An 18,079-nucleotide genomic window follows, 5' to 3' on the forward strand; every position below is an offset into this window, starting at 1 on the left:
CGTGCAGAGGGATGTTCTAGACTCCCTGTGAGTCACCTCCTGCCTGAGCACATCCCAGCCCCGGGACTGGTCCTCTTCCTCCAGTAATGTTGCCTGGATTGACCGGTAGACCCATGGGATGAGGGGGCGGACAGGCTCCCTCTTCCAGTAAATCAGCTCCCCCTTCCTTCCTCAGAAGGGCTAGGGGCACAGGTCAGGGTGCGGACTGGCCAGGAACTCCCTGCTGTTCTGGATTCCATCCTCCCAAATCCTCCTGGAGGTGCCAGAGCCCAACTCCTACTTGGACCTTCCTCTGGGCCTGGCCTCGGGGGGCCTCAGCTTCCCAGCAGAGGAAAATCCAAGGTCGCTGCCCCCACACCTTGGCCGTGGCAGATCTGCTCTGTCCCTGCCACCGGGAGGATCCGGAGGGGAGCCCTGGATTGGGCGTTGCACCTGACCTCTGACCCCCTCCCTCCAGGTGCTGCTGGGATAATGGACCCAGACTCCTGCCTAGTCTGGGAGGTGTCCCCCGGCACCCTGGCCCTGCCAGGCTGTCCCGAAGCTTTCCTTGTGACCCACAGCAGGGCACCCACCGGCTCTGGTCTGGGACTGCTGAGTGGCAGTGGCTCCAAGAAGCTGTGCCCTCAACTAACCTGGAAGGCTGTGTCTGCTGGAGCCATGCCCTGGGACAGGCTGCCCTCAGGCCCCAGTCTGGAGCACAGGGGCCCTGGGGTCCCAGAGGAAGACAGCCCCCTATGGGTGCGTGGGGAGAGGCTGGCCTGTCCCCAGCTTATGTGATCCTGGGGCCGTCTTTGCCCTCCCCAGACCCTGGGGCCAGGAGGCTGGACTTTCCCATACAGCTTGCTGGGCAAGGTGCTGGCTGCAGCTTTGAAGACCCAACAGCCCCTGGACTACACGGAAAGGAGGGGGTCCAGGCCTCAGGGCGGCACTTCTGGCTCCCCAAGGGCCGGGTGGGTGAGGACCTCTGACCTTGAGGACACTGAACTCAACCTGGCAAGAGCTGGGCACCCAAGCTGCTGGCGCTTCCCAGCCTGGCTGGTCACTCTGGAGGACACTGGTCTGTACCTTGGGCTGGCTGTCAGGTCTCCCAGGTCGGGGACTGGGCTGACAGGAAGCTGGCATCACCGGGAGTGAAGGCCCTGGTGGCAGCGACATACCACCTGTGCCCCATGCTTGAGACCTTTGGGGGTTCCCTGTCCCTAGAGGGCTCCTTGGATCCACCGAAGCACCCCCACTGTCCATCCTCTGCCTGACCATCCCCACAGATGCCAGGAACTGACTCCTGCCCCGAGGCTGGACCCCTTCCAGGGGCAGCGCCCAGGGGAGTATTCCCAGAATCCGTGGGGCAGGAGCCAGGGCTCTGGCTGCCAGAGGAAGCGGCCATCCTCCAAGCTTCCTGTCGCTGGGAAGAGCCTGGTGGAGGCTAAGGTGCATCGGGAGAGGCCAGCAGTCAAGAGTCACCTCCCTGTGCACGTCAGCCGCTCAGTTCACACATTTCCATGTGGCTGAGACCCCCACCCCTGCAGCCACACACCAGGGTACAGCTGCCAACTTCACATCAGACCCCCCCCACGCCCCCACCACCGCTTGTCCCCTCTGCGCCACACACTCCCCACCACATCAAGGTGGTTCTGGTCTGGTGGGCCCTGTGGGGCTGGCAGGAGACCCCAAGAGCCAGCCAGCATAGTGCTCCCTGCTCAGTTTCTGGTTGGCGTGGCTTCAGGGGTGGGTAAGTTGGTGGAGCACCCCACTCCCCACCAAGCTCTGGGGTACCCTGGGAGGGGGGCTTAACCAGGGGGTGGGATTCCCCCGAAGACCAGCCTGGCCTCCACTCCCGCCCCAGCCTCAGCCCGGGGCCCCAGCAATGTTTTCTTGTTGTACAAGAACCAGGTCCAAGTGCTGCTTCCTCTTCCTTCCGGAAGCCAAACTGCTCCTTTATTTTTTAGAGCTGCTGATTGTGAATCTCAGAGTCTTAAGAGAGAAGCCAAATATATTCCTCTTGTAAATGAAGAAATAAAGCTATTTAAGTCATGCCCTGGTGGCTCCTGCAGCAAAGCAGCCTGAGGGGTGGGGATGAGGGGCAAGGGGTGTGGTCACACTTGTACCCGACCCACACAGACACCAGAGCCCTGAGCCTGGCCCACAGCATCTGGGAGCCAAGGTCCCAAGGGTGTTCTGGGCTTGAGAGCAGCAGCAGGGCCCAGCTTAGGGCTGGGGTCTCTCAGGCCATGCCTGCTGCAGCAGACCCACTACCCCCAGCATAAAAGGTGGAACCTTAGACAGTAGCTAGTTTATTAAAATCATGGTGAAAAAAAGTCTCTAGGGTGATGAAGTGGGTAAAGAATCTGCCTGCAAGGCAGGAGCTGCGGGTTTGATCCCTGGGTCGGGAAGATCCCCTGGAGAAGGGAATGACTGCAACCCACTCCAGTATTCTAGCCTGTAAAATCCCATGGATAGAAGCAGCCTGGCAGGCTACAGTCCATGGGATTGCAAGGAGTCAGGACTGAGCACAACAGGGTGGAGGGGGGCACTCAGAGCTTTTTCGCCTTCCTCAGCTGTACCTTCTTGGCCCCGCTCTGGAGGAGGCTGGGGCTCCTGATGGCCAAGGACAACCTGGCCTTTTTCCGAGGCAGCGCGGACTGTGGTGACTTGCCTGAAACGCCCTTCTGGGGTAGCTTCTTCTGACGTTTTTTGGCAGATGGCTCCTCGGGGGATTGATGAGGCAGGGGAGTGGCTTCGTTTACCTGGGCCAGCTTCTGGGTTTTCTTCTGTGGCTTTGGGGTCTTGGTTGGGGTGCTGGGGCTCACGGCAGGGGGCTCTGGGGTTGGACTCTTGGCAGCAGGTGTCCCATTCATCTGGAACAGTGCTGGGGACTTGGTCTTCTTCATCTTCTTCTTCTTCTTCTTCTTCTTGCCGGCGCTGGGGGGCTGGTCCCCACTGGCGGCTTCGGGCTTGGCCGCCGCCGCCTCCTGCGTGGTGGCCTCAGGCTTATGTTTCTTGCGCTTCTTGGTCTCTGGCAAGAAGCCCTTTTTCTTCCGCTTCATGCTAACCGGGCTCTGCTGTGTGGCCTGAGGGGCCTCCTTGGTATCCTTCTCTGACTTGGGGCGCCTGGGGGGAAGTGAGCAGAGTAAGGAAACTTGTGGCCCGGGCAGGGGTGACCTGCGCCTCTGTCGTCCTCAAGCTGCCTAAAGCTCCCACGATGGGTGAGAGGACATCAGAACGCACGCAACATGGGGGTCTTTCCAGCACCTGCCCTCCCTGAAACGTACTGGACTCCGAGGAACTTCATGGCCTGCCAGTAGAGGTCATGGAGGCGGCTGGACCCGGCCGAGTGCTCCCCCTGCTGTAGCCTCTGCTGCAGCCTTGGCTGCTGGCTCTGCAGCACGCCCAGGACGGCGGTCAGGTCCATGGTCAGCTTCTGCAGAGAGACGGGCAAGGCTGTGGCTGCAGTGGGGACCAGAGACGTGGCCTCTCCCCAGATCCCGGTCCCCATCCCTCCCACCCTCACCCACCACTTTGTGGCCCCTCAGCCAGCCCTTTAGCCTGTGCCTCCCTAGCCTCTCTCACCTTGGGGAGAAAAAAGGGTCCCAGGAGCCAAGTCTGTTCTCTCTTCCCATGGCCCAAAGCCCACCCACCTCAGGGGGCACCACCCAGTGACCTTCGGGTTGCCAAAGGCCCTTTTCCCATCTCTCCTTCCCTGTCACGTACTGAGTGGGGTGTTTTTGAAAGCCACTGGCTTCCAGAACGGTCCCTCTCCTGGCTTTTTGCTATCACTCTGGGTGTGGCTTTTCGGGATCTGCCTGCCTGCCGCTCAGCACCTGCCCCCGCACCTTCCTGGAAGCTAGAGCACTGGGGCTTTGATCAGTGTCTACGCCAAGGACCCCCACACCTTTCCCTCTGGGCCAGACTAGGGGAACCAGAGATTTGCCCACTGCCGCCCCGTGGTCCTCACACATCTCACATGCCATACCCCAGCTCCATCTCTGCAAGTCTGGGAGCCTGGGTTCCCACCTAACAGCGTCTTCCCGTGGTCGCCAGCCCTCCCAGCCCCTTCTCAGCTTTCTCACTGGAGCACGGCACCAGCACACCAGCTCACCCTACCCTGGCCAAGCACAGGTTATAGCACTGCTGCTGCTGCTAAGTCGCTTCAGTCGCGTCCGACTCTGCGACCCCACAGACGGCAGCCCACCAGGCTCCCCCGTCCCTGGGATTCTCCAGGCAACAACACTGGACTGGGTTGCCATTTCCTTCTCCAATGCATGAAAGTGAAAATGAAGTTGCTCAGTCATGTCTGACCCTCAGCGACCCCATGGACTGCAGCCTTCCAGGCTCCTCCATCCATGGGATTTTCCAGGCAAGAGTATTGGAGTGGGGTGCCATTGCCTTTTCTGTATAGCACTAGCCCGCCTCAAATAAATAAAGCCCAGTTTTCTCATCCTGGCATCCAGACCCTTTCCCAAATGGCTTCCCACCTGCCCCCCAGCCTCTGCTCAGACTGTGTGCTCTGCCCGCCTGGCGACCTCCTGCTGTGCCCAGCGCTCACCTCATGATGGAAATTCCTGAACAGAGTGTTGAGCAGCTCCAAGGCCGCCAGATCCTTCTGGTGCCCTGACTTGGTCTCAGCCTCGCCCAGCGTCCGCAGGATCTGGGGGAGAAGGCGGCTGGGCTGAGCCACTCTGGAGAGCTGCCCGAAGCTCGTCTCCCATGTGAGAGACTAGGGTCCCCAGGGAAGAAACATCTCCTGGGGGAACCCCAAATCCACCCCGAGGCACAGGGTCCAGCAACCCTCACCCCTGGGTTCCCGAGGACCACAGCCGGCTGGTAGGGGAGGCGAGTGCAGGGCTGTTACCTCGGTGACCTTCCCCAGGGTCTGGCCCATCAGCTGCTTCCACTCTGGGTCCTTAAAGCACACGCGTAGCTCCCGTGTGGGCAGGGTCTTCTGGAGCAGCAGGCAGGCCTGGACCTGGGGTGGGGGCAATGTGGTCACCAGGAGCCTTGGCACGCTGGGCGACCCCCATGAGCTCCAGGAGCCTGAAGAGGGGGCGCGGGCGGGGCTGCCTGCTGCGCCCAGCACAGCCCGCCTGGGTCATCACTGAAGCTCTGGGCTCAGCTGTCACCATCGCCTGCTCCCACCTGCTCGTCTCAGGTAGTGGGGAGACCTGAGGCCGAGGGGGGGCAGCAGGGCTGTCAGCTGCACACAGTTCCTGGCCCTCTACTAACTCAGGACATCTTTCTCCAGCCCCCTCTTCCTACCCTGACCCCCAGGCATACCCGTCAGGCCAGGGCGTGACCTCTGAGGAGCCGGAGGACTCAGGCCATGTGGGAAGTGTCCCCCCATGTCCACTTACTCTGGGCCTACAGTGGTGCGGTTGAGGGGACTGGCCAGGTTGGAGGGGCAGGCTCACCCCACCCTGTCCCCCAGGGCAGCGTTCTGAGCCTCTCAAACAGCCAACAAAGACGGAAGTCAAGCGGGTATTCACACAAACCTGGGGCTGGGGTCCGGGAAGGCCTTACCTGATGGCGGGGCCGCGTGTGGCTCGTCACATGCTCGACCACGATGGGGAGCAGGCTCTTACAGAGCATCTGTGGAGGAAATGGTGGGCAGTGAGGACGGGGCCCAACAGCGGCCCGAGGGGCGGCCGCGCCCGATACTCACCGGGTGCCGGGAAAAGAGGCTGAGGAACATGGGGACCGTGAGGGGGCTGTTGCGCTTGGTCAGGAAGGAGCTCAGTGCTGACGAGTAAATCGGGGTCACAAGGCTCAAGTCCAGGCAGCTAGCAGCCTGCGCAAGGGAGAGAGCTAGTGTGATGCCGGAGTGGGGCCTGGCATGGGAGCCCAGCCTGGGCTGCCTACAGACGGTTGAAGGCTGGGTCCCAGGGAAGGAAACAGGTAGGCTGGCTGCCCCACCGCCTCCTGGGACGCGCTCCCATCTAGTGGCGCTGGGCTTTCAGGCCGAGCCTCCCCAGGCCAGGTCTGCTCACCTCCGGGCCCTGGGGCTGGGAGCTGGCGTCTTTGCTGGCTTTCTCCTTCTTCTGGGCCTTGCGGGCGGGCTTGTCCACGGTGCTGCCCCTCAGGACGCGGAGCAGGTAGAGGGAGGCGTTGAAGTGGTAGAGGGCGACGGAGGAGTCAGCCTGCTGGCCGGCCTGCTGCACCAGCCGCTCCAGCCGGGCGTACAGAGTCTCCACGCGGTCGCCTGCCGTGCGGCAGTAATGCCGGGAGCGGCACAGGTGATGCCTGCGGGGGGCAGGGGCAGAGCTGGTCACAACGTCCCCCCACCCCAGCAGACCCGAGCCCCACTTCACAGGTGGGAAACAGACCCCTAAAGACAGGGTCTGACTGAGGCTGCGGGGGGAGGCCCGGGGCCACACACAGATCTACCGAGGAGAAGCCAGAGGGAAACTGGCTCCCTGGGTGACACCCTAACACCCCAATGTGGTCCTCAGCCCCATGGGGACAGTGGCTTCCGGGCCCTTTGTAAAGCAAAACCAGGGTCTGTGTGCTCAGGACACTGTGTGTCTGAGCAAAGACCGAGCTGAGAAAGTATGACCTGGGCCGGTGAGGTGAGGGCACTGGGGGCACGCCCCCGTCTCAAGTTCTTGTCAGGCCTTTGTCTCCACACTGCCCTCCCCCACCCTTCCCCAGCAAGCAGGACTCTACCTGCTATCTATGTCTCCGTGGCTGGGCTCCCTGCTCCAGCTGCGCCCACCCTGCCTCACCCCACGTCTGCTCTTGCTGCAAAGGCCTCTGTGGCCCCTCAACACTGAGGTCGGCCAGGCCACAAGCTGCTTATGTTCTGTGTTAGACACGTCTTCCTGTTCTGCCTGTGGTCTCTGGGTGGATGAGCGAGCTCCACAGCCCCCAGCACTGCTGACACCTCTCCCAGGATGCCTTCCCCAGTCCCTCAAGACTGGGTTAGGTGTCCCGTCTCCCGTCCACTCGCTGCCACAGCCCCAGCCTGTCACAACTGGGCACCAAGTCTGCTTTCCCAACTACAGTGACCCTGAGGGCATCGATGGGACTGGGGGCCCTGTGCTAAGCACTGCAGGAACACATGGGTGAAGGCTCCTGAGTGATGTAGGCTCCTGAGTGATGCGGGCCCCTGGCTCCCACCCCTTCCCTCCGGGAGCCCCCCGGCCCGGCTGTCCGGGCCCACCCTGCCGCCCTCACGTGAAGATGCGGGCCGTCTTGTGCAGCAGGTCCTGCTCCTGCTTGGCGCTGCTGTTGCTGCGCATGCTCCGCCGGATGACGAGCAGCAGCGGCTCGAGCAGCTCCAGAACCAGGGGGTTCTCAGGCTGCTTGGTCACCAGCACCTCGATCAGGTCTAGGACCTGTAGTGAGAAGGTGAGCTCAGCCAGGCGTGGGGGCGAGGGCAGGGGGAGGGGTGTGGTGAGGGGGAGCGCAGGGCCTGGGCTCACCCGGATCTGGAAGTCCCGCCTCAGCGCCTTCTCCTTCTGCAGCTTGTTCTTCTCGTCCTTCCGGGCCTGGATGCGCAGCTTCTGCTCAGCAAAGAGGCTGGCCAGGCTCTTGTCCAGGGCCATCATGGCCTCGTCCCCCAGCTCCTCATCGTCATTGTCATCCTCACTGTCCGCTCCGCCCTGGGGGGTGCAGGGCGGGCGGACAGAGGCCTGGTGAGCAGCCCCTCCTCGTGCAGGAGAAGGAGCAGAGGGACGGGGGCCCGGGACCAGCCCCCACTCACCAGCGCCTTCCCGGCCTGCAGCACCGCCATCAGCTGCTCCCGGAAGCCCTGGTCCACGTCCCCATCTCGGTCCTCCTCGTCGCTGTCGTCGTCATCGCTCTCCTCCTCGCTCTCCGAGCCTTTGCTGCCCTTGCTGTCCTCGCCATCTGAGCTCTTGTCCTGTGGGGGGGCCGTGTGTCACACCTCCGCGTGGCCCACTGGGCGTCCGCCCGCCCCCTGCCCTTTGCTGACAAGTACCTCCGCACCCCCCAGCAGCTGCTCCTCGGAGTCGTCCGTCACCACCACGTTGTCGTCCTCATCCTGGCTCTCCTCCGGGTTCAGCACCTGCGGGGAGTCCCAGGTGCCCGTCGCGTCTGTGGTCCCTGCCCCTTCACCACCCCCTCAGGCCCTGGGACCTTCTCAACTGCCTTCCCACCCCGTCCCGTCCAGTCTTGGCCAAAGGTCCCCATTTCAGGGAGGAAGATGGAGCCTGGGAGAGAAAGCCATTCCCTGCAGTGTCCTTGACAGTCCTGACCCTGAGTCAGGGGTGCATAGCAGAAGACTCTGAAGGAGGCCCTCACCCCCCAACCATGCAGGTCACAGCAAGGACGCAGCAGCCCTGGGCTCGGAGAGCCCCATCCTGGGACCCACGTCCCCAGAGGCCCCCACTTACATCCAGAATGAGCTGCAGGGCATGTAGGGTCAGATGGGTGCAGACGTGGCCAAACACACTGCGGGCCACCTGGCGCATCAAGTGGCTGGGCTGGGCCAAGAGGGATAGCAGGATCTCCACCAGCACCTCCACCCACGGCGGCTCCTGGGGGTCTGCAAGCACGGCAGGGGTGAGCCCGGGCAGGGTGCCAGTGACCCATGCTCATCACCCCCCACACCCCCCACCAGGGACGACGACCCACTGGTGGCCTTGCAGTAGGTCTGAGCGCCCCATGCTGGGTCCTACTGTCTGCCCATCATCCGTCCCCGCGCCAGGGACGACGACCCACTGGTGGCCTTGGAGCGGGTCTGAGCGCCCCATGCTGGGTCCTACTGTCTGCCCATCATCCGTCCCCGCGCCAGGGACGACGACCCACTGGTGGCCTTAGAGCGGGTCTGAGCGCCCCATGCTGGGTCCTACTGTCTGCCCATCACCCGCCCCCGCCCCAGGGACGACGACCCACTGGTGGCCTTGGAGCGGGTCCGGCGGGTCTTCTCCCCCAGGCTCTTCTTGATGCAGGTCTGGATGTCGCCCAGGAGGTCACAGCTTTCTGCGGGGGACTACGTGGGACAGGACAGAAATCAGGGGCCAGGCCCCATGCCCAGCCTTTGCTCAGCTGGGAGAGGGAGTGACCAAGAGGGAGGAGCTGGTATCTAGGCCCCAAAGACTCCAGACTGTCCTGGCCAGTCCCCCTCACAATCTAGAGCAGAGGGCTACAGCCAGACCCCAGGGGCAGCCCAAGAGCTGATGACCTAACATCCAGACACACAGTCTGTGAGCCTCACGGAAGATGAAGCCCAACCTCCCCACCGGTGCCCAGGCTGGATCAGGATCACAGGGCACCAGCAGGTCCCAGACTCCTGATCTGCAGTTCTAGATTCTTCCACCACACCTGGCTCGACATCGTTACAAAAAGAACTAGAAATGACCAATTACAACAAATTTAATTTAAACTAACTTAAGTCTATCTTGGGCTTCCCTTGTGGCTCAGCTGGTAAAGAATCTGCCTGCAATGCGGGAGACCTGGGTTTGATCTCTGGGTTGGAAAGATCCCTGGGAGAAGGAAAAGGCTACCCACTCTGGTATTCTGGCCTGGAGAATTCCATGGACTGTATAGTCCATGGGGTCACAAAAAGTCGAATACAACTGAGCAACTTTCACAGTCCTTTCAAGTCTATTTTGCTGAAGCATAAGACCAGACTCCAGCTACCAGCCAGTGAGTTGAAAATAACTGACTGCTAGTACCAAAAAGGCAGACTTTCCCTCCTTAATGTTGCAGGGCAGCTTCAATATTTGGGGTGGGGGTGGTGGAAGGAAGGCCAGAACAGGGGCTCAAAAGCCTCGGGCATCTTTGCCTCTAGCATCCTGGCTGTGGCCGGGTAGCTTTCATCCATGTCAAGCTCAGAGGTCCAGGGTCTGGGCAGCCCCTACTGGATGTCCAGTGCCAAGGACTGGAAGGGGCATGGTGACCAACTGTTCCCCACACTGCTTGTCCTCGAGCTGGGCTGAGTGCCCAAGGCGTGGAAGCAAAAACCTCAGCCGAGAGGCCAGAAGGGAGTCCTATCTCCTGAGACTACTGAAGACCTGAAGCAACCCACAAGAGCCTTGTACAACTTGAGAGGAAAACCTCCAGAGACCTGGGTTCACAGCCAGAGGAAACCACAAGGGTCAAAACAGCTGTCGGCACTAAGTTCCACACATGGTCAAAATTCCTTTGTGGAAAGAACAGAAAAGGAGATGGAGTGGGTTTTAGAGAACTGGTTATGAGAAGAGGTACCCATGACATGAGAAATATAGTTGATAGAACATAGAAGCCCATGGGAGGGCGGCGCCAGAAAAACACACACTACCCTCAACTCACCACTGTAGATTCCAAACGTGCAAAAGCTAAACGGAAAAATCGTGGCTCCACTTCGAACTGACCACAGACAGACAGAAGAAGCATCCCCATTGGTTGATGGGTCTGCCCAGAACCAGGCCCTGTCCTCCTCGACATCCACCACCCCTGGCCAGTGAGGTAGTTTGGGGAGGTCCTATGAGATAGTAGAGTCAGAGCCCCATGTTTGAATCCCAGCCAAAAGCTGTGTGGCCTCGGGTAAGTTACTTGACCTCTGTGAGTCTATTATCCCACCTGTCAGAAACGTGTCTGCCTCCAATCTGTGGGTAATAACAACAAGGGACACTGCTCAGAAAGCTCAGGATACAGAGTGTGTATTAGCTGCTCAGTTGTGTCTGATTTTGCAATCCCATGGTTGCAAACTCCTCTGCCAAACTCCTCTGTCCATGGAATTCTCCAGGCAAGAATACTGGAGTGGGTAGGCATTTCCTTCTCCAGGGGATCTTCCCGGCCCAGGGATTGAACCTGGGTCTTTCACACTGAAGGCAGACTCTTTATTGTCTGAGCCACGAGGGAAGCCCAGGATAGAGCTGGTGTCCAGTAAGTGAATGGAGTGGTTTTTCCCTTGGGCTGTACTTCCAACCAGGAGCAGTCAGCCTAGGAAACCTGTCACCTTCAGCTCCACAGAGCAGTTCTTGGCCCCCGCAGACCCTAGGTCTGTAAGCCCCCTCCACTTCAGGCCGCCTTACCTTGAAGAGGTGGATGCCCACCAGGAGTAGCAGGTGCTGGAAGGCAGTGGCCTTGGCCTCTGAAGAGAGGGTGTCCAGTTCCTTCAGCGTCTTCAGCATCCTGGGCGAGATGAGCATGCTCTCAGGCCACCGCAGCCAGCGTCAGACCCCAGGGGATCCCACCCATGTGTCCAGTGTCAGACCCCAGGAGGTTCTACCCATGGGTGGCAACCACGCCCTCTCACCGGTCCCAGGCTTGGCGCTGCTGCGTGGTGAAGGCTGTCAGTGGAGCCACGTTACGGCTGTGATTCAGCAGCACGTCTGCGAACTGCACCAAGTGGTAGGTCCAGGGCCGCCCGTCTGCCGTCTGCTCCGGCGCCAGCCTGAACTGCGTGCTGAGGGTCTGCAGCAGACTGGTGGTGGTGGGGTAGGCGGGGGCGGTCAGGGTCATGGGCTGGGCTGGTACACATGGCCACCCTACTCCATCCCCACACTTTGAGCCCCTGGAACTCACTGGGCCTCAGATGAAGAGCTGGAGAGAGTGGCGCCCATCCTGCCTGAGGCCACCTCCCCGCCCACTCGCCCACCCTCAAGCCTCTCCCTGGCTGCCCGGTGCCCACCTGAAGAAAGCACTGCACACCACCTCCCGCGTCCGGCCATCCAAGGGGAGGGTGAAGTGCTGCTCGGACTCGGGGATCTGCGACGTGGGCTTCTTTGTCTCGAAGAACGAGTGGAAGAAACAAAACCTGGGGAGGGTGGGAGGATACCCGTGTGCCCTCGGTCAGTGCCACCATCCTGACCAGCCACTCTCGGGTGGCCTCACCGAGGGCCTGGGGCCAGGAGGCAATGACGACAGAGGGACGTTCCTCAGGCCTGGAGCCCCAGCAGAACAGAGCCCAGCCCGAACCGGGAGAGGACCAGCATCCCTCCCTTGGAACCAAAGATGCGAAGATGCGTGGCCTCGGCCAGGTCACCGCCACTCCTGCCCGTCTCAGGGCCGCCGTGAGGGTGAGTAGCAGCAGCAGTGTCGTCATTAAGGACCCCCAGACATCGATACACAAAGGCAGCGGGGGGATCGTTGAGCCAGCCTGAACCTTGGAGCTCCGCCCCCCCTGCCATACCCAGACTCCCTGGGGAATTTCCCCCAATCTCCTCCTGCCCAAGGGGCAAGGATGACTTGACCCTCAGGCTTTTGGCTCCAGGAGGGAACCACAGCAGGTCAGACATGAGGCCGCTGCACCGTGGAAGTCGGGGTTCAGGCACATCTCGGGACCGTACCTGGCCACCTCCTCGATCAGCGCCTCCTCCTTCTCTACGTGCAGATTGTCCACGATGCTGACCAGGCGAAGGATGATCCACTTCCGCAGCCGGAACACAGCTCGCTCGGGCCTGTGGGCAGGAGACAAGTCCCAGAAACCACTTAGAGGTGGTGAAATGGGTGTCTCCTACCCTTGAGACGGGAAAATCAACCAAGGCTCCCCAACGCCCTGATCCCCAGCACAGGGCCACGTGTGAGGAAACTGAGGCCTTTAAGAGCAAAGGTGTGGCTTCTCTCTGGCCCGAGGAACCAAGGTATTTGGGAGGCAGGGTCCAGGCCTTTGGGCCCCACAGACCCACTCACCCATGGAACGAAGTGTCTTGGGTTTTCTTCTGGTTGTTGGTGCTGAAGTCCACCAAGGAGTCCAGGTCAGGCTGGAGGAACATGTCCCGCAGCCAGGCCACGTAGCCCTTGAGGGCGGTGGGACTCAGGAACTGCACGATCCGCCAGAAGGTGGGCACCACAGGGAGGCCCTGGTTGGTAATGGACGTGAAGGCCACTACCAGAGCCAGCTGCCGCTCGGGGTCGCCCCGGCAGCCTTCCAGGAAGGCCCCCACGTACTCGTTCATCTCCGGGGCAAACTTGAACTGCTTTGGGAGCTGCGAGAGTCGGGCACAGCGCTGGGGTCACCAGCCAGGAGGGGTCCAACACACTCCCAGCCTTTTCCACAACAGGTTCCCTGGGGCCTAGGAAGTCCCCTCCCTTGTACCCAGCTGGGTCGCCCAGGAGCCCCCACGTTTAGTCTTTGGGACAATCTTTGTCCTAGCACCTCTAATTGTTTTGCAGATGAAGAAAAATGAAGCATAAGAAAGCTTGGAAGCAACTTCTGAGGGTCACAGGACTAAAACTGGCGGAGCTGGGACTCGGCCCCAGTCCATCTGGTCCCCCAGCCCGTGGAGCTCTTAACCCCTGCGCTGTACTCTGAGCCTGTCCTTCACTCGGAAGAGGGGAATGGCAGCTCTCCAAAGCTGGCGGTAAAGACAGAATGAGCTAGAAGCAAACCCAGCAGCACTTCCTGCACACCAGGCACTACTTTAAGCACCTGTGGATATTAGCCTGATTATCCTCACAACAACTCTAAGGAAGGTCCTGCTCCTTGGCTCATGGACAAGCAGGAGCAGGCACAGAGAAAGGAAGCGACCTATGGAAGGTCACACAGCTAGCGGCGGTGGAGTCAGGACAGGAACCCAGCAGTCTGGTCCCAGGTTCCCTGATCTTAACCGCTACTCGATTCCCGTCGAGCACTTAGCTTAGTGTGCGGCATGTGGGCGTACTCAAAGCAGCACTGGTGGGTAGTATTCCTGTAACACCAGCTTGGGGTGGAGGGGGTTCTGGACAGATTGCTGGCTGTACAAGCCTGGGCTGAGCGGCCTGGGGGCAGAAGGGCTGACCCTGCCACTCTCGGTTCATAGGGGAAGATGAAGGGGTGGGGGACACCCAGGTCCCCAGCCCCTCCTCCCAGGGGCAGCTGTGTTTGCCCATCCCAGGCAGGACCACTGACACCAAGAACCACCCTCTTTTCTGGAAGCTGGCTGATCCCTTCCCACCTCTTGGCAGGAAGCAGCCCAGTCACCTGGCCCTTTCCGGCAGGGTTGGGCCGCAGGGGCAGCGCTCACCTTGGCGGTGACCATGTGCTCCCCATAATGTCGGATCAGGTCCCCTTGCATCACCAGCTGCAGCTGCTCCCTGGACAGCAGGGGCAGGGCTGCACCCAGCAGGCGGAAGCACAGGTAGCTGGGGGCACACGACAAGGCCTGGTCAGAGCCCTCGGCCCCCTAACCCAGCCCTGCTCATCAAACAGGGGAGGGGGGATGGGAAGCAGGGAGAGGTCAAGTGCCCACGCACCTGGCCGGCCAGAACTGCTTCTTCAGGAGCCCCTGCTCCACAACCTCCTTCCAGAACCATGGGAACTTGTCCTCCTGGAGCGCCAGGCGGAGCAGGTCCAGAGCCACGGTGGGCAGCTTGCGTTCCTTCTTCACAGAGTTGGCCACCGTCTTCAGCACAGTCACCAGCCTGCAGAGGTGGGGGGTGGAGGTGAAGAAGACTCAGGGGGCATTCCCCAGCAAACAAGGGCCAGGCATCTAGGGCCACATGGACCCCCAACCCTGGGTCATGGTGCAAACCTGTGGATGGAGAGCCCACCTGCCCACCGCCCTCACACCTGGGGATGTTCTCGTCCGAGAACAGGTTGACCGGTCCCATCAGTTTCTCCAGCTTCTCGGGCACCTTCTGCTGGGCCAAGAGGAAGAGCTCCAGGTGCTCAGGGGAGCCGAGCACTGAATTCAAGTCAGGCTTGAGGACCTTGGGCAGGATCTCCTGCAGCGCGGCCTCCGGGACCTGGCATGGAGAGACAGGTTGGGGGTGTGGAGGGCGCCCTCACGGCATCCTTTGTCTGTCCTGCTGTGAGGTGAGCTCTTTGGGCCCTGTTCTACCTCCCAGGCTCCCCCAAGGCCCCTGGCACAGCAACAGCCTGAGAAGGGATAGTCACAATCCACCTTGTCAGGCAACAGAATCACCAGAGGGGATTTCTTAAAAAGCTCAAATTCCCAAGTCCTTGGAAACTGGGTTTAAATAAGCACCCCACTGATGCTAACTAGCCCAGGACCACCCTTTTAATTATTCCTCTTTTGGGTTTTACAGGGCTAGCCTTTTTTTTTTTTTTTAAACAAGGAGTCCCCAGTGAAGAGCTGGGATTTCAATTCAGGTCCTTCCAGCTCTGTGGCCAGGGCTATGCAGAAAGCCTTGGCCTGGGATGTGCCAGTCCCTGGCTTTTTCACCACAGCAAGGATTCTAGGTACTAGCCCACCTCCACTTCCCAAGTAGGGCAGTGGGGACCCCTGAGGGGCCAGCTCTGCCCAAAACAACAATGGCCAACATGTTTAACCCACTGGGCACACGTCAGGCACTGTTCTACAAATGCATGGTCCAGTACGGAAGCCACTGGTCACATGTGGACACTGAGCATGTAAAATGTGCTATTCTGCACAGAGATATGCCAGTGAGTATGAAATATACTGGATTTTGGAGACTTACCACAATAAAGAATGTAAAAAATCTCCATAGATTTTTTGATACTGACTGCACATGAAATACTTTAGATGTTAGGCTAAACCATGTTATTAAACCACATCCCTTTTCCTTCTTACTTTTTAAGGAAAGTTACTACAAAACATCATGTTCCATACTTATGCTTCCGTGGGATGGTACTGCACTTCCATGCATTAACCTGTGTCTTCTTCATGCTCTTCTATGACGGGTGGTGTTAGTTACCCAAGGCTCCACAGCTGCTGAGCCCATACCTGAGAAAGGATGTCCACCAGGGCCTTCTGGGGCTGTTCCTGAAGGTGATTGTAATGCTGGCCAAGGGCCTGCAGCAGCTTCACTGACTTCATCAGTGCTTCTGAGTCCTGGTGGTCCCAGAGGCAGAGACGGTATGAGCGGAGCGTGCCACTCTCCCCCACCACTCCAAGGCAGTCCACATACCCCCAGAACCCTCAAAGCTCTTACCTTCACTAGCCTGCCTGACTGAAAGAGGGCTAGCACCCCAAACAGGTTTCCAAAGAGGGCAGGTCTCATCAGCCCCTAGAAAAGGATTCCAGGCACCCGTGAGAAGGACCCAAGCATTTCCCACCCTGGGGGACTGCTGATATCCCCGGGGCTGCTAACTCTCACCTTCTTAACCTTCTGCAGGTCATGTTTCTCCTGTATTTGCTGCAGGATGCTGCCCAAGGGGATGTCTTCGAAAGACTGTAATAGCTGCCAGGAGGAAGAGAGAGGCTCAGGGGGAGTGGCCCTGCCACATCCCGACAGACGTCAATCTCTTTCTATTTCTTCCTTCAACTTCTGCCCTTGGGAGCAGGCCTTGGGCCCCTGCTCCCGCCCCAAAGATGCCTCTGAAGCTGCCTACCCGCCTCTGAGCAGTGCTGATGATGGAACACAGTTGTGAATGGAGCGGACCCCTGTCTCCCTGTCCCATGTGTAGCTGGGGTGCTTTGGCCACTAGACTGTGATTCCCAAACACGCTGTCCCCACAGCCAGCTCTGAGCTCCCGCTAGACTGGTCTTCAAGGACTGGGTCTCTAGAGGCCTTCCATTTGTCCAAGCTCCTTAGATATGGCTTATAATTAGCTGTGTGCCCCTTGGGAGAAGAGGGTCCTGAACCCTGAAGAGATAAGAGAATTCACCCCAGAGCTTAGCACCGCCAGTACATGTACCTCGGAGGCTGGTCAACCCAGGTACCCAAAAGCAGCCTCAACCTCCCTCTCTCTGCCTGCCTGGGCTTCTCTGCACAAAGGCCTTGCTTACACAATTTTCTCCGCATCCACGTGGGCACACCTCCCATCGGCTCGCCTGAGATGCTACCCCTACTTGTCAGTCCTCACTTCCCTTGCAGCGGGGACATCTGCTCTGCTCACTCACTCCCCCACCGTTCTGACCAGCACAGGTGGACACCTTCCAGGGGCCACCACCTCACCTGTGCCAGGGCCAAACTGTAGCAGGGCCGGGCTGCTTCTCGTCCACCCCCGAGCCCAGTGATTAGGCGCTTCAGGGCGTACTTCATCTCGGAAGATCCCTAAGGAACCAAATACATCCCCAGGTGGACCAGTGAGAAGGGTGGTCTGGCACCCGCCCATGCCCACTCCTCGGCGCGCGCTCACTTGGGGCGTCCAGGTTCGCGACCACGTGACCCCAAGCCCGCCGCTACTTGCCGGGATCTCTGCTGCTCCTGCCCCAGGTCCCGCCACCATACCTTCGGCTTTGCACGCAGATACTCCAGCAGCTTCTCTGTGGCCTCAAGCCGCGTCTCCTGCTGAGGCTTCGCAATGTCCCAGAAGAAGTCCAAAAACTCGCGGCTGTGCTTGAGCAGGCCATGGCGGTCGGCAGGCCGGACGCCGCTCTTCTGGGCCTCTCCCGGAGCCTGAGGCTCGGTGACTTCCATACTCCCCGGCTCCGCCATGCTCGTCGAACACGTGGGCTCGGAAGACAGCCTCTTCCAGGTCAGGTCGGGGCGCATGCGCAATGAATTGGGTCGGCTGGGGGCGGAGCTGGCTTGGACGGGGGCGGGGCGGGCGGGGAGGTGTGGCTCTTCCGCTCTCATGGAGCTCAGGGGTTCGGAGTTCGTCCTGATTGTGATAGGAAATCACCGGAGGGTTTTATGCAGACACAAGCCTTGGTTCTATTTAACTCCCCCGACGCCCCCCGCCTTGTGGGATTTTATTTCCCAGACCAGGGATGGGTCAGGGATGGAACCTCGGCCCTCCGCAGTGAGAGAGCCGAGTCCTAACCACGGTACCTCTAGTGAAGTGAAGTGTTAGCGACCCCATGGACTGTAGCCCGCCAGGCTTCTCTGTCCACGGGATTATCCAGGCAAGAATACTGGAGTGGGTTGCCATTTCGTTCTCCACGGGATATTCCCGACCTGGGGATTGAACATCGCGGGCAGATTCTTTACCGACTGAACCATCAGGGAAGCCCCAGGGAATTCCCCTATTTACACATTTAATAGATTATTCTGCTGCTGTGTGGAGGATGAATTGAAGGAGAGCAGAGGTAGAAGCAGGAATACCAGCTGGATTGAACCAAGTGCTGAGAAAATTTCAGCTAATCTGGAACAGGTGGGAGGTGACAGAAGCTAGAGGGATGCTAGGCTTGGGGCTAACATAAGTGGGTAGACTGTGGTACCATTTGGGCTGGGGGAAGAATTCTTTGTCCTGGAGGTGGGGGGCCAGCAGTGAGAGGGAGGTGGTGGGACTGAGTTCTAGTAAATCAGAGATACATTCATTTTACAATGTGGGGCAGGAGTGCTAACG

The 18,079-nt window shown here is 59.9% G+C and overlaps 2 protein-coding genes across 6 annotated transcripts in view; one reads left to right on the forward strand and one right to left on the reverse strand.

The window, feature by feature from the left end:
• Window positions 1–1,904, forward strand: part of SPNS2 (SPNS lysolipid transporter 2, sphingosine-1-phosphate) — a 37,467-nt gene extending 35,563 nt beyond the window's left edge. For 4 of the 5 annotated variants that reach the window (XR_011467922.1, XR_011467921.1, XR_011467923.1 and 1 more), the window contains one exon: window positions 458–1,750. The gene's annotated coding sequence lies outside the window, so the exon portion shown is untranslated. Of the gene's footprint in view, window positions 1–457 lie in introns of all 5 variants that reach the window. The other variant, XM_005906705.2, reaches the window with a different exon arrangement.
• On the reverse strand, window positions 1,901–17,260 carry MYBBP1A (MYB binding protein 1a). The gene is made up of 26 exons (XM_070389252.1): window positions 17,020–17,260; window positions 16,744–16,842; window positions 15,943–16,026; window positions 15,778–15,852; window positions 15,570–15,677; window positions 14,432–14,607; window positions 14,116–14,283; window positions 13,887–14,004; window positions 12,574–12,869; window positions 12,231–12,341; window positions 11,573–11,698; window positions 11,198–11,365; window positions 10,974–11,073; window positions 8,851–8,947; window positions 8,349–8,500; window positions 7,934–8,020; window positions 7,697–7,855; window positions 7,416–7,595; window positions 7,168–7,328; window positions 5,982–6,234; window positions 5,657–5,782; window positions 5,515–5,583; window positions 4,850–4,963; window positions 4,544–4,645; window positions 3,270–3,418; window positions 1,901–3,108 (listed from the first exon to the last, which is right to left on the reverse strand). Exons 1-26 carry the CDS (start codon window positions 17,224–17,226, stop codon window positions 2,532–2,534), a joined length of 4,062 nt encoding a protein of 1,353 aa, XP_070245353.1. The 5' UTR covers window positions 17,227–17,260; the 3' UTR covers window positions 1,901–2,531.
• Window positions 17,261–18,079: the final 819 nt, after the last annotated feature.

This window comes from Bos mutus, chromosome 19 (genome assembly GCF_027580195.1).
Source record: "Bos mutus isolate GX-2022 chromosome 19, NWIPB_WYAK_1.1, whole genome shotgun sequence".
NCBI classification, from domain to species: domain Eukaryota; kingdom Metazoa; phylum Chordata; class Mammalia; order Artiodactyla; family Bovidae; genus Bos; species Bos mutus.

Bases quoted from the DNA above. Each gene is read 5' to 3' on its own strand.
- MYBBP1A (XM_070389252.1), bottom strand. From the start codon at position 17,226: ATGGCGGAGCCGGGGAGTATGGAAGTCACCGAGCCTCAGGCTCCGGGA. The intron at 6,235-7,167 runs GTGAGGGCGGCA...TGCCCCCCGCAG, and splicing joins AAGACGGCCCGCATCTTCAC to GCATCACCTGTGCCGCTCCC. The intron at 3,419-4,543 runs GTGAGCGCTGGG...GTCTCTCTGCAG, and splicing joins TCAGGAATTTCCATCATGAG to AAGCTGACCATGGACCTGAC.